At 42.4% G+C, this 12,391-nt stretch overlaps 1 protein-coding gene across 1 annotated transcript in view; it reads left to right on the plus strand.

Moving 5' to 3' along the window:
* Positions 1–12,391, plus strand: part of pcnx2 (pecanex 2) — a 215,934-nt gene that overhangs the window by 172,930 nt on the left and 30,613 nt on the right. The window contains exon 33 of the mRNA XM_041188107.1: positions 8,194–8,363. Within this exon, the coding sequence (XP_041044041.1) occupies positions 8,194–8,363 (170 nt within the window). The remainder of the gene's footprint in view (positions 1–8,193; positions 8,364–12,391) is intronic.

A 12,391-nucleotide genomic window follows, 5' to 3' on the forward strand; every position in this document is an offset into this window, starting at 1 on the left:
TTCTGGGAGAGGCTAGAACCAGGGTACATAATAATAAGGAGTCTCCCATTTAATATGGAAATGAGGAGAAGTTTTTTCTCTGAGGGTCGTTAGTCTGTGGGATCCTCTTTCCCAATAAGTAGTGGAGGCTGGATCACAATGTTTTTAAGGCTGAGTTAGATAAATCCTGTATTCTGAAGGGAGTTAAAGGTTATAGGAGGTAGACAGGAAAGTAGATTGGAGGCCACAATCAAATCAGCCATGATCTTATTAAAGGGCGGTGCAGGCTTGAGGGGCTAAATGGGCTACTGCTGCTCCTAATTCATATCTACATATGTTCATATGTCACTATGAACATTATAGGTCAGTGATCAGAGTAACGTTGGGACATTAGAGGTGTCACAGGGAAACATAACTGGCAAAGAGTAAACACTATCTGTGGACATTTTAAGATGAGAATCTCCAGATGATTTTTGAATAGCATGCATGTCCCACATACTGTTTACATAAAACAAACGAGTAAACATACAGTACATTGCCTACAGTTCTTAGAGACTTGCTGTATGGATGAAGAGTTAAAGATAAAAGTGAAAGGTAAAAGTTGAATGTTGCAGATGTAGATTGAAATTAAAAAGTTAATGAAAAGGCCAACATGCACTTTAAATTATGTGGATCTTTTTATGATGCATTATTTTAGGTTTAACAAAGTATTTTTTTAATGTCTGCAATCTTAAGTATTTAGAGTTCCAAAAGTTGAGAAAATGCAGGAAGTGTAGAGGCATGGAGGCAGGGGCTAAGGCTAGAGTAATGTCAACATTAAATTGCTCAAAAATAGAGGAGTGATCACACTGCCATCTATTGTATGGAGGCCAGGCAGCCCACTGATAACAGAGGGGAACAGAAGTGGTAACGGGACGAGGTTACTCCAAATTTGTCACAATTACAGGATGTTGCAGTCTGGGGGCAGGAAGTGCGTGCACAAGTCAGATTTTTATTAAAATACTGAGGTCCAAAATGAATACCTTGTATCTTTCTTTACTAGACAAGAGGATGCTACAAATGTAGCAGTAAAGCAGGAGGCAATAGTGATAGGAGGCAATTGGATAGGATAATAATAGATAAAGAGGAGTTACTTAAAAGGCTCATGATCCTCAAAGTGAGTAAGTCACCTGGTCCAACTAGGATGTTTCCTAGGTTACCAAAAGAAGTAAGGATGGAAACTGGAGGCTCTGGCCAAAATCTTCAATCCTCCTTGGATGTGGGGTGGTGCCCAAGGAGAGGTGAATTGCAAAATGTTACATTCATGTTCAAAAAAGGGGAAAGGGCTAGACGAGCCACTCAGCTTAACAATAATCCAAGATAAGAATAATTGGCATTTGGAAAAGTGTGAGTAAATAAATGAAAGTCAGTTTGATTTTGTTAAAGGCAAATGAAGTTTGACTAACTTGATCCAATTCTTTGAAAAAGTAACATGAGGGGTGGATGAGGCTTGTGTAGTTGATATGTATATGGACTTCTCATCAAAGCCACAAATGGCATCCTGCTTGAAGGTAACAAAGGTAAACTACCCCTCCTCGTTGTTTGTCACCCATCATCCACCCGATGCACATGGCAGGGCCAGCACAGATGTCATTGGCTTAACAATGAGTGTATGCTGATGGAATTAGTATGTTCCAGGACCTCTAAGTTGGTGACCTTGTCCTGCCAAGAGATATCAAGGATAAGTCTGAGACAGCAAAGGTAGAAACTGGTGGTGCCAATCAAGCGGGCTGCTTTGTCCTGGATGGTGTTGAGTTTCTTGAGTGTTGTTGGATTTGCACTCATTCAGGCAAGTGGAGAGTATTCCATCACACTCCTGACTTGTGCCTTGTAGATGATGGACAGGCTTTGGGGAGTCAGGAGGTGAGTTATTTGCTGCAGATTTTCCAGCCTCTGACCTGCACTATTGTAACCACCGTATTTGTGACTAGTCCATTTCAGTTTCTGGTCAATGGTAAGACCCCAGGATGTTGATTGGGGGCATTCAGCAATGGTAATGCCATTGAATGTCAAATGGAGATGGTTGGTTTCCCTCTTGTTGTAGATGGTCATTTTTTGGCACTTGCATGGCACGAATGTTACTTTACACTTATCAGCCCAAGCCTGAATGTTGTCCAGGTCTCTCTGCAAATGGACACAGAAGGCTTCAGTATCTATAAAATTGCAAATGGTGCTGAGCATTATGCAATCATCAGTGGACATCCCCACTTCTGACCTTATGATGGAAGGAAGGTCATTGATGAAGCAACTAAGTTGGTTGAGCCTAGGACACTACCCTGAGGAATTCCTGCAATGATGTCCTGGGACTGAGATGATTAACCCACAGCCATTTTCCTTTGTGCTAGGTATGACTCAACCAGTGGAGAATTTTCCCCCTGATTCCCATTGATTCCAGTTTTTCTAGGGTTCATTGAAGCCACACTCTGTCAAATGCTGCCTTGGTGTCAAGGGCAGTCACTCTCTCCTCACCTGTGGAGTTCAGCTCTTTTGTCCCTGTTTGGACCAAGGCTGTAATGAGGTCAGGACCTGAGAGGCCTTAGTGGAACCCAAATTGAGCATCAGTGAGCAGGGTATTGCTGAGTAAGTGCTGCTTGATGGCACTGATGACAACCCCTTCCATCGTTTTGCTGATGAGCTGATTGGGGACTGATGTAGACTGAGGGGTGGTAATTGGTTGGTTTGGATTGGTCCTCCTTTCTGTGTACAGGATATAGCTGGGCAGTTTTTACACATTGCTGGATAGATGCCAGTGTTGTAGCTGTACTGGAACGGCTTGGCTAAGTGTGCAGCTAATTCTGGAGCACAAAGCTTCAGTACCATATTCTATATCCAGGGCTATATTCTGTAACAATGAGGAGCAGTGAGGAAGACCCCTAGAGTAATTGATATTATTTGACATTAAGTATCTTCCAAAAGGTTTATTTTAATTTAAATGGATAAGTCATGGCAGAAGAGCTCAAAGCTGTGGTGTGCTCCTCCAGCTCTATGTGGGAAGCCGGGAACATTTCCAGTGCCCGGGGACAACGTGTGTGGGAAGTGTCTCCAGCTGCAGCTCCTGGAAGCCCAGGTTTCAGAGCTGGAGCGATGGCTGGGGACACTGTGGAACATCCGTGAGGCGGAGTGTATCATGGATAGCATGTATAGAGAGGTGGTCACACCTCAGGCTAAGAGTCCACAGGCATGAAGGGAATGGGTGACCACCAGGCACAGCAAGAGGACTAGGCAGGTAGTGCAGGAATCTCCTGTGGCTATTCCCCTACAAAACCGATATACCGCTTTGGATACTTTTGAGGGGAATGGCCTCCAAGGGGAAAGCAGCACAGTAAAATTTGTTGTACCACTATTGGCTGTGCTGCACTAGGGAGGCGTAAAAAGTGTGGGAATGCAATAGTTATAGGGGATTTAATTGTAAGGGGAATAGATAGGCATTTCTATGGCCACAAATGAGACTCCAGGATGGTATGTTGCCTCCCTGGTCGAGTCAAGGATGTCTCAGAGCGGCTACAGGACATTCTGAAGGGGGAGGGTGAACAGCCAGTGGTTATGGTACACACTAGTACAAACGACATAGGTAAAACAAGGGCTGTGGTCCTAAAAGCAGAATATAGGGAGTTAGGAAGTAAGTTGAAAAGTAGGACCTCAAAGGTAGTGATCTCAGGATTACTACCAGTGCCACGTGCTAGTCAGAGTAGAAATAGCAGGATACATCAGATGAATACGTGGCTGAACAGATGGTGTGAGGGGGAGGGTTTCAGATTCCTGGGACATTGAGACCGGTTCTGGGGGAGGTGGGACCAGTACAAACTGGATGGGTTACACCTGGGCAGGACCGGGACTGATGTCCTAGGGGGAATATTTGCTAGAGTGGTTGGGGAGGGTTTAAACTAAAATGGCAGGGGGATGGGAACCTATGCAATGAGTCAGAGGAGGGGGAATGAAGGACAAGAACAAAAGACAGAAAGGGGAATTAGAAAAGTAATAGGTAGAAAAATCAAGGGCAAGAACCAAACAGAGCCTCGGTGAAAAACAGTGGGAATAGAGCAAGTAATGTTAAAAAGACAAGCCTTAAGGCTATGTGCCTTAACGGGAGGAGCATTCACAATAAAGTGGATGAATTAACCACGCAAATGGATGTAAACATGTATGATATAGTCAGGATTACGGAGACATGGCTGCAGGGTGACCAGGGATGGGAACTGAACATCCAGGGGTATTCAGTATTTAGGAAGGACAGGCAAAATGGAAAAGGCGGTGGAGTTGCATTGCTGGTGAAAGAGGAAATTAATGCAACAGGAAAGATATTAGCTCAAACGATGTGGAATCTGTATGGGTAGAGCTGAGAAACACTAAAGGACAAAAAATGTTAGTGGGGGTTGTATATAGACCCCCATACGGTAGTGGTGATGTTGGGAATGGCATTAAACAGGAAATTAGAGACACATGCAATAAAGCAACATCTGTAATTATGGTGTCTTTAATCTGCATATAGATTGGTCAAATCAAATTAGTAACAATACTGTAGAGGAGGAATTCCGGGAGTGTATACGGATGGTTTTCTGGATCAATACGTTGTGGAACCAACTAGAGAACAGGCCATCCTAGAATGGGTATTGTGTAATGAGAAAGGAATAATTGGCAACCTAGTCAGGCGAGGCCCCTTGGGGATGATCGACCATAATATGATAGAATTCTTCATCAAGATGGAGAATGATGTAGTTGATTCTAAGACTAGGATCCTGAATCTTAATAAAGGAAACTACAATGGTATGGGGCGCGAGTTGGCTATGATGGATTGGGAAACGTTACTTAAAGGGATGACAGTGGATAGGCAATGGCAAACATTCTAAGAGCGCATGGATGAACTGCAACAATTGCTTTTTCCTGTCTGGCACAAAAGAAAAACAGGAAAGGTGGCTAAACAATGGCTTACAAGGGAAACTAGAGATAGTATTAGATGCAAGGAAGAGGCATACAAATTGGCCAGAAAAAACAACAAACCTGAGGACTGGGAGCACTTTAGAATTCAGCAAAGGAGGACCAAGAGATTGATTAAGAAGGGGAAAATAGAGCACGAGAGTAAGCTTGCGGGGAACATAAAATACTGACTGTAAAAGTTTCTATAGGTATGTGAAGAGAAAAAGATTGGTGAAGACAAATGTAGATCCCTTACAGTCAGAAACAGGGGAATTTGTAATGGGGAACAAAGAAATGCATGACCAACTAAATACATACTTTGGTTCTGTCTTCACAAAGGAAGACACAAATAACATACCAGAAATGTTGGGGAACACAGGGTTTAGTGAGAGGGAGGAACTGAAAGAAATCAGTATTAGTAGGTAAATGGTGTTGGGGAAATTGATGGGATTGAAGGCCGATAAATCCCCAGGGCCTGATAATCTACATCCCAGAGTACTTAAGGAAGTGGCCCTAGAAATAGTGGATGCGTTGGTGGTCATCATCTGAGATTCTATAGACTCTGGAACAGTTCCTACAGATTGGAGGGTAGCTAATGTAACCCCACTATTTAAAAAGGGAGGTAGAAAGAAAATAGGGAATTATAGACCAGTCAGCCTGATGTCGGTAGTGGGGAAAATTATCAAAGATTTAATAGCTGAGCACTTGGAAAACGTGGCCGAATCGGACAGAGTCAGCGTGGATTTATGAAAGGGCAATCATGCTTGACAAACCTACTGGAATTTTTCGAGGATGTAACTAGTAGGGTTGATGTGGGGAAGCCGGTGGGTGTGGTTTATTTGGACTTTCAGAAGGCTTTCGACAACGTCCCACATAAGAGATTAGCGTGTAAAATTAAAGCGCATGGGATTGGGGGTAGTGTATTGAGATGGCTAGAAAACTGTTTGGCAGACAGGAAACAAAGAGTAGGAATAAACCGGTCTTTTTCCGAATGGCAGGCAGTGACTAGTGGGGTACCGCAGGGATCGGTGCTGGTACCCCAGCTATTCACAATGTATATTAATGATTTAGATGAGGGAACTAAATGTAATATCTCCAAATTTGCAGATGACACAAAGCTGGGTGGGAGGGTGAGCTGTGAGGAAGATGCAGAGATGTTTCAGTGTGATTTGGCCAAGCTGAGTGAGTGGGCAAATGCATGGCAGATGCAGTATAATATGGATATATGTGAGGTTATCCACTGTGGTAGCAAAAACAAGAAGGCAGATTATTATCTGAATGTCTATAAATTGAGAGAAGGAAATGTGCAACGAGACCTGGGTGTCCTCGTACACCAGTCGCTGAAGGTAAGCATGCAGGTGCAGCAGGTGGTAAAGAAGGCAAATGGTATGTTGGCTTTCATAGCCAGAGGATTGGAGTACAGGAGCAGGGATGTCTTGCTGCAATTATATAGGGCCTTGGTGAGACCACACCTGGGATATTGTATGCAGTTTTGGTCTCCTTATCTGAGGAATGATGTTCTTACTTTAGAGGGAGTGCAGCGAAGATTTACCAGACTGATTCCTGGGATGGCAGGACTGACATATGAGGAGAAACTGAGTCCGTTAGGATTATATTCACTGGAGTTCAGAAGAATGAGGGGTTTCTCATAGAAACCTATAAAATTCTAACAGAACTAGACAGGGTAGATGCAGGAAGGATGTTCCCAATGGTGGGAGAGTCCAGAACTAGGGGCCACAGTCTGAGGATATGGGGTAGACCATTTAGGACTGAGATGAGGAGAAATTTCTTCACCCAGAGAGTGGTGAGCCTGTGGAATTCGCTACCACAGAAATTTAGTTGAGGCCAAAACATTGTATGTTTTCAAGAAGGAGTTAGATATAGCGCTTGGGATGAAAGGGATCAAAGGATATGAGGAGAAAGCGGGAGCAGGCTATTGAGTTGAATGATCAGCCGTGATCATAATGAATGGCAGAGCAGGCTCGAAGAGCTAAATGACCTACTTCTGCTCCTAATTTCTATGTTTCTATGCTTATTATATCAGAGAAGTGTGAAATACATTTTGGTAGGAAGAATGAGGAGAGGCAATATGAACTAAGTGGAACAACTTTAAAGGAGGTACAGGAACAGAGACACCTGGAAGTGTATATACACAAATCTTTGAAGGTGGCAGGATGAGTTGAAAAGTTGTTAGAAAAGCATTATTGGATCCTTAGCTTGATTAACAGAGGGATAGAGTACAGAAGCAAAGATGTGGTGCTAAAAATTGCAAAAAACACACTGGTCAGGCTTCAGCTGGAGTATTGAGTCCAATTCTGGGCATTATACTTGAAGGATGTCAAGGTCTTGGAATGGATGCAGAAGAGATTACTAGAGTGGTACCAGGGATGAGGGACTTTGGTTATGTGGAGAGACTGGAGAAGTTGGAGTTGTTCCCCTTACAGCAGAGAACATTTAGAGGAGATTTGATAGTGATATTCGAAATCATGAATGGTTTAATAAAGTAAATAAAATGAAACTATTCCCAGTGTCAGAAGGGTCAGTAACAGAGGACACTTTTAAGATGACTAGCAATGGAACCAGAGGTGACATGAGGAAACAATTTTTTACACAGCTAGTTGTTGTGATCTGGAATGCACTGCCTGAGAGAGTTTTGGATTCAGATTCAGTAGTGACGTTGAAAGGAGAATTGAATAAATACTTGAAGTTAAAACATTTACAGGGCTATGGGGAAAGAGTCAGGGAGCAGGACTAATTGGATAGCATTTTTCAAAGCGCTGACACAGGCACAATGGGTCACGTGGCCTCCTGTGTTGTATGATTCCATAATTGCTATTCTGTCTGATTACTAAACTTCATAAGCCGCACCACAGAAAACATGTCACGCAAGTATTTATTTCAACCCTAATGTCCTTGAATCTCCTAAGCTCATAATAGAAGCTGGATACATTGAATGTTTTGCTTGTCCACAATCGATAGCACCATATGTTGGCCATTAAAATAACCTCTGATTTTACTCATATTTAAATGTTCAGTTTATTTGTCATTTATTCTGTTCCCCTCATTACCTGTTCATCTTATTTATCGCATACAATATTACACTTCTGATGAGTATGAATTTCAAAGTTTTATGATCAGTGTATTTAACACCAAGCAGTGCCTTTCACTATGAGCTGTGTTAATTATAGAGAGGCCAGAATTGCTCAGATATAGCCAGATGTCCAGGTTTGACGTATGATGTTGGTGCCTTCACATCTTTAGATTGCGCAAGGGCTGCACCGGAGGCAACATTGACGATTCAGATTGTGGAGGAGCTTCCTCATCCAGCAGCAATAACCACACCAGGACCAGAACTCAAAGCATCAGCTCCAAGCAAACAAGGGCCTGGAGGCCACACACAGTAGCCTCGCTAACTGCTCAACAAGCTAGAGGTATGTCATAAGCCAAGTGACAACACCAGGATTTTGCTGGATATAATTACTGCTTCTGTTGTTCCCCCTCCCTCAGTCTGTCCACTTCTCCAACCTCCATCTCCTCTTTTAAGATGCTGCTTAAAATCTATCTCTTTGACCAAACATTTGGTCATCTGTCTTGATATATCCTTATGTGACTTAGTATCGTATTTTTGTTTGATTTCCTGTGAAGAGCTTTGGAACATTTTAGTACATTAAAAATGTTACATATATGCAAGTTGTTGCTGTTAGCCAACATGTTAGATCTCAATTTGAGTTTTGCCACTTACTAGTTTTCAATGCAACTATTCCGGTTGCCACATTTTAGGAAGGATGTGAGGATCCTTGAGAGGGTGCAGAGGAGATTTACCAGAATGGTTCAAGAGATAAGGAATTTTAGCTATGAGCAGATTAAAAAAACTGGGGTTCTTCTCCTTGGAGCAAAGGATATTAAGCGAAGGTTTGATAGAGGTATACAACATTTTGATAGATTTAGGTAAGGTAGTCAAAGAAAGGCTGCTCCCATTAGCCGATGTTACAAAGGAGTAGGGGACATAGATTTCTGGTTTTAGGCAAAAGATGCAGGAGGGCTGTGTGGAGGAAATTTTTTACACAGCGAATGGTAATGACCTGGAACTCACTGCCTTTGAAGGTGGTGCAAGTGGCTATCAATGGAAATTGGAAAGGAAATTGGTTGAGGACTTGAGGGAAATAAACTTCCAGGGCTATGGGAAAAGAGCAGGGAAATGGGACTGACTGGATTGCTCTACAGAGAGCTGGCATGGACTCAATGGGCTGAATAGCCTCCTTCCGTGCTATAATGACTCTATCTGCATCACAGATTGCAAAGATATACCATAATGCCAGTAGTTCAGAGTGTGGAATAAGCAACCATTGGAGGGAGACAAACAAGTGGAAGGAAGTTAGAGAGCAAGTGAAACAACAAGCGACTGAAATGTTGGAAAGCTGGAGAGAGGGAGTAAGGGAAAGGGATCTTGTGGAAGATTGGGTAAGGGAGAGGGATTCTGGGGAAAGATGTTAAGAGGAGAGATTGTGGGGAGAGGGGTAAAGGAGGAGGGATGCTGGGGAGAGAGGCAAAGAGGGTCAGATTCTGGGGGAGAGGGGGTAAAAAGGAAGGATTCTGGGGAGGTGTAAGTGGGGATTGTAAAGTTTGAAGAGGAATGACATTGAAATAATTTTAAAGGAGAGGACACGGCAAATTGGGGAATTAATATTTTAAAAACAACAATTTCTCAGAAATATTTTTGAGCCAGAATATTTCTGGAGAACCGTTTTAAAGATTGACAGTCTTTTGGGACCTGCTGTCTGTGTGTATTAGTCTCTCTGCATGTGATGGAATCTGTAGCAGGAGAGTAAAGCACTGCATATGTTATGAGGTTTTGAGAAGGTTATTGATTGATGTACATGGCTAGACAGCTGATCGAATGAGACAGATAAATCAGCTACACTTCATAATTTGAAATGCTAAACCACCCAGACCCAATTGTTTAATGTTCTACTTTTGATGGGAACAATAGTTTGAGCACAGAAAGCTGGGAAGTGCATTGACTAATGTGTAGTTTACTTGTTTTCTTCTACTTGCAAGGACCAACAAACCTTGCCTAAAGCAAACCGGGGTTGTGGACTTTTGCAGGACATCTGGCAGTGCAGGTGCTGCTGAAAGTTGCTCATACCACTTATCTACTAGTCCAATGTACCATTAATAAATTAGCAGAGGGGAAACTATATGTAGCCTGTACCTTTTTAAATGTCAGTGCACATTAGTCCCAGTGTGAGAGTAGCATCAAAGTGTACTTTCTAGAATCCAGTCACTCATGTACTTCTCCTATGTGGTGGCTGTGCCTTCAGCTGCCTTGGCTCTATGCTCTGGAATTTTCTTCCGAAACCTCGGCTCCTTTCTACCTCACTCTTTCTACATCTTAAATGTGTTAAGATGCTGCTTAAAACCAACCTCTTTGACCAAGCTTTTGGTCATCTGTCCTTATATAATTTGGTATCAAATTGTGTCTGGTTTACAATGCAATGAAGCACCATCGGCTTTTTTTACTATGATAAGGACACTCTATAATTGCAAGTTGTTGTAGACTCTTTTGCTTATAGATGCCGTAAAAATGGAAATGAGTGCAAGGGCCTCATTTCACTATTGAGTACTGCTTCAGATGGTTCCCAGTGCACCTATGGAAAAGGCTCTGAACAGTTTAGCAGTTGATTGTAGGCCAATCAGCGTGCAGATCAGGCTCAGGCCTCTGTCCTACTCAATTGCATTAAAAACGCAGAACTGAATGATAAAACATATGAAATAAGAGCAGAAGTAGGCTATTCGGCCCCTGGAGCCTGCTCTGCCATTCAATAAGATCATGGCTGACCTGTTTGTATTTCGAGTTCTACATTTCCATCTACACCAATAACCTTTGATTCCCTTACCTAACAAGAATATATCTACCTCTGCCTTAAAAATATTCAATGATTCCGCTTCCACTGCCTTCTGAGGCAGAGAGTTCCAGAGTTGCACAAGAAAAAAATTCTCCTCATCTCTGTCCTATAAAGGTGAACTCTCATTTTAAAACAGTGCCTCCTATTCCTGGATTCACCCACAAGAGGAAATATTCTTTCCACATCCACCTTGTCAAGACCGTTTAGAATCTTATATACTTCAATCAAGTCACCCCTCACTCTTTTAAACTCCAGTGGAAACAAGCCCAGCCTGTCCAACCTTACTTCATAAGGCAACCCGCTCATTCCAGGCATCAATCTAGTAAACCTCCTCTGAACCGCCTCCAACGCTTTTACATCCTTCCTTAAATAAGGAGACCAAAACTGCACACAGTATTTAAGATGCGGTCTCACCAATGCCCTGTGTGTAATAGACCTTGTCAAGACCATTTAGAATCTTATATACTTCAATCAATCAATCCTGTGTGTAATAGACCTTGTCAAGACCATTTAGAATCTTAAATACTTCAATCAAGTCACCCCTCACTCTTCTAAACTCCAGTGGAAACAAGCCCAGCCTGTCCAACCTTACTTCATAAGGCAACCCGCTCATTCCAGGCATCAATCTAGTAAACCTCCTCTGAACCGCCTCCAACGCTTTTACATCCTTCCTTAAATAAGGAGACCAAAACTGCACACAGTATTTAAGATGCGGTCTCACCAATGCCCTGTGTGTAATAGACCTTGTCAAGACCATTTAGAATCTTATATACTTCAATCAATCAATCCTGTGTGTAATAGACCTTGTCAAGACCATTTAGAATCTTAAATACTTCAATCAAGTCACCCCTCACTCTTCTAAACTCCAGTGGAAACAAGCCCAGCCTGTCCAACCTTACTTCATAAGGCAACCCGCTCATTCCAGGCATCAATCTAGTAAACCTCCTCTGAACCGCCTCCAACGCTTTTACATCCTTCCTTAAATAAGGAGACCAAAACTGCACACAGTATTTAAGATGCGGTCTCACCAATGCCCTGTGTAATTGAAGCATAACATCCTTACTTTTATGTTCAATTCCTCTCATAATACGTATAGCATTCCATTAGGCTTCTTAATTACATGCTGTACCTGCTTACTAACTTTTGGTGACTCATGCACAAACACCTAGATCCCTCTGCACCTCGGAATTCTGCAGCCATTCTCTGTTTAAGTATAACTCTGCTTTTTATTCTTCCTGTCAAAGGAAAACTTTACATTTTCCCACATTGTTCTAGGGTGGGGATTACATTGTACATTAGGGTCCTGAATTCAATCCTAATTTGCAAAACCACTCTCAGATATGGTTGGAGATGTGATCTTTTCAAAACCTACAGGACAGCCTTTAGTAGATCTGAAATGTTTTGAAATTAAGTGGAGATGGTGCCAGATTTTTGCCCAGTCATTCAACTTCTCTATATCAGTCTGCAAACTCTTTGTTTTCTTCACAACCTACTTTCCTACCTATCCTTGTGTTGTCCGCAAATTTAGCAACCATGCCTTCGCTCCCTTCATC

The sequence above is a fragment of the Carcharodon carcharias genome, chromosome 5, assembly GCF_017639515.1.
Source record: "Carcharodon carcharias isolate sCarCar2 chromosome 5, sCarCar2.pri, whole genome shotgun sequence".
Classification (NCBI taxonomy): Eukaryota; Metazoa; Chordata; class Chondrichthyes; order Lamniformes; family Lamnidae; genus Carcharodon; species Carcharodon carcharias.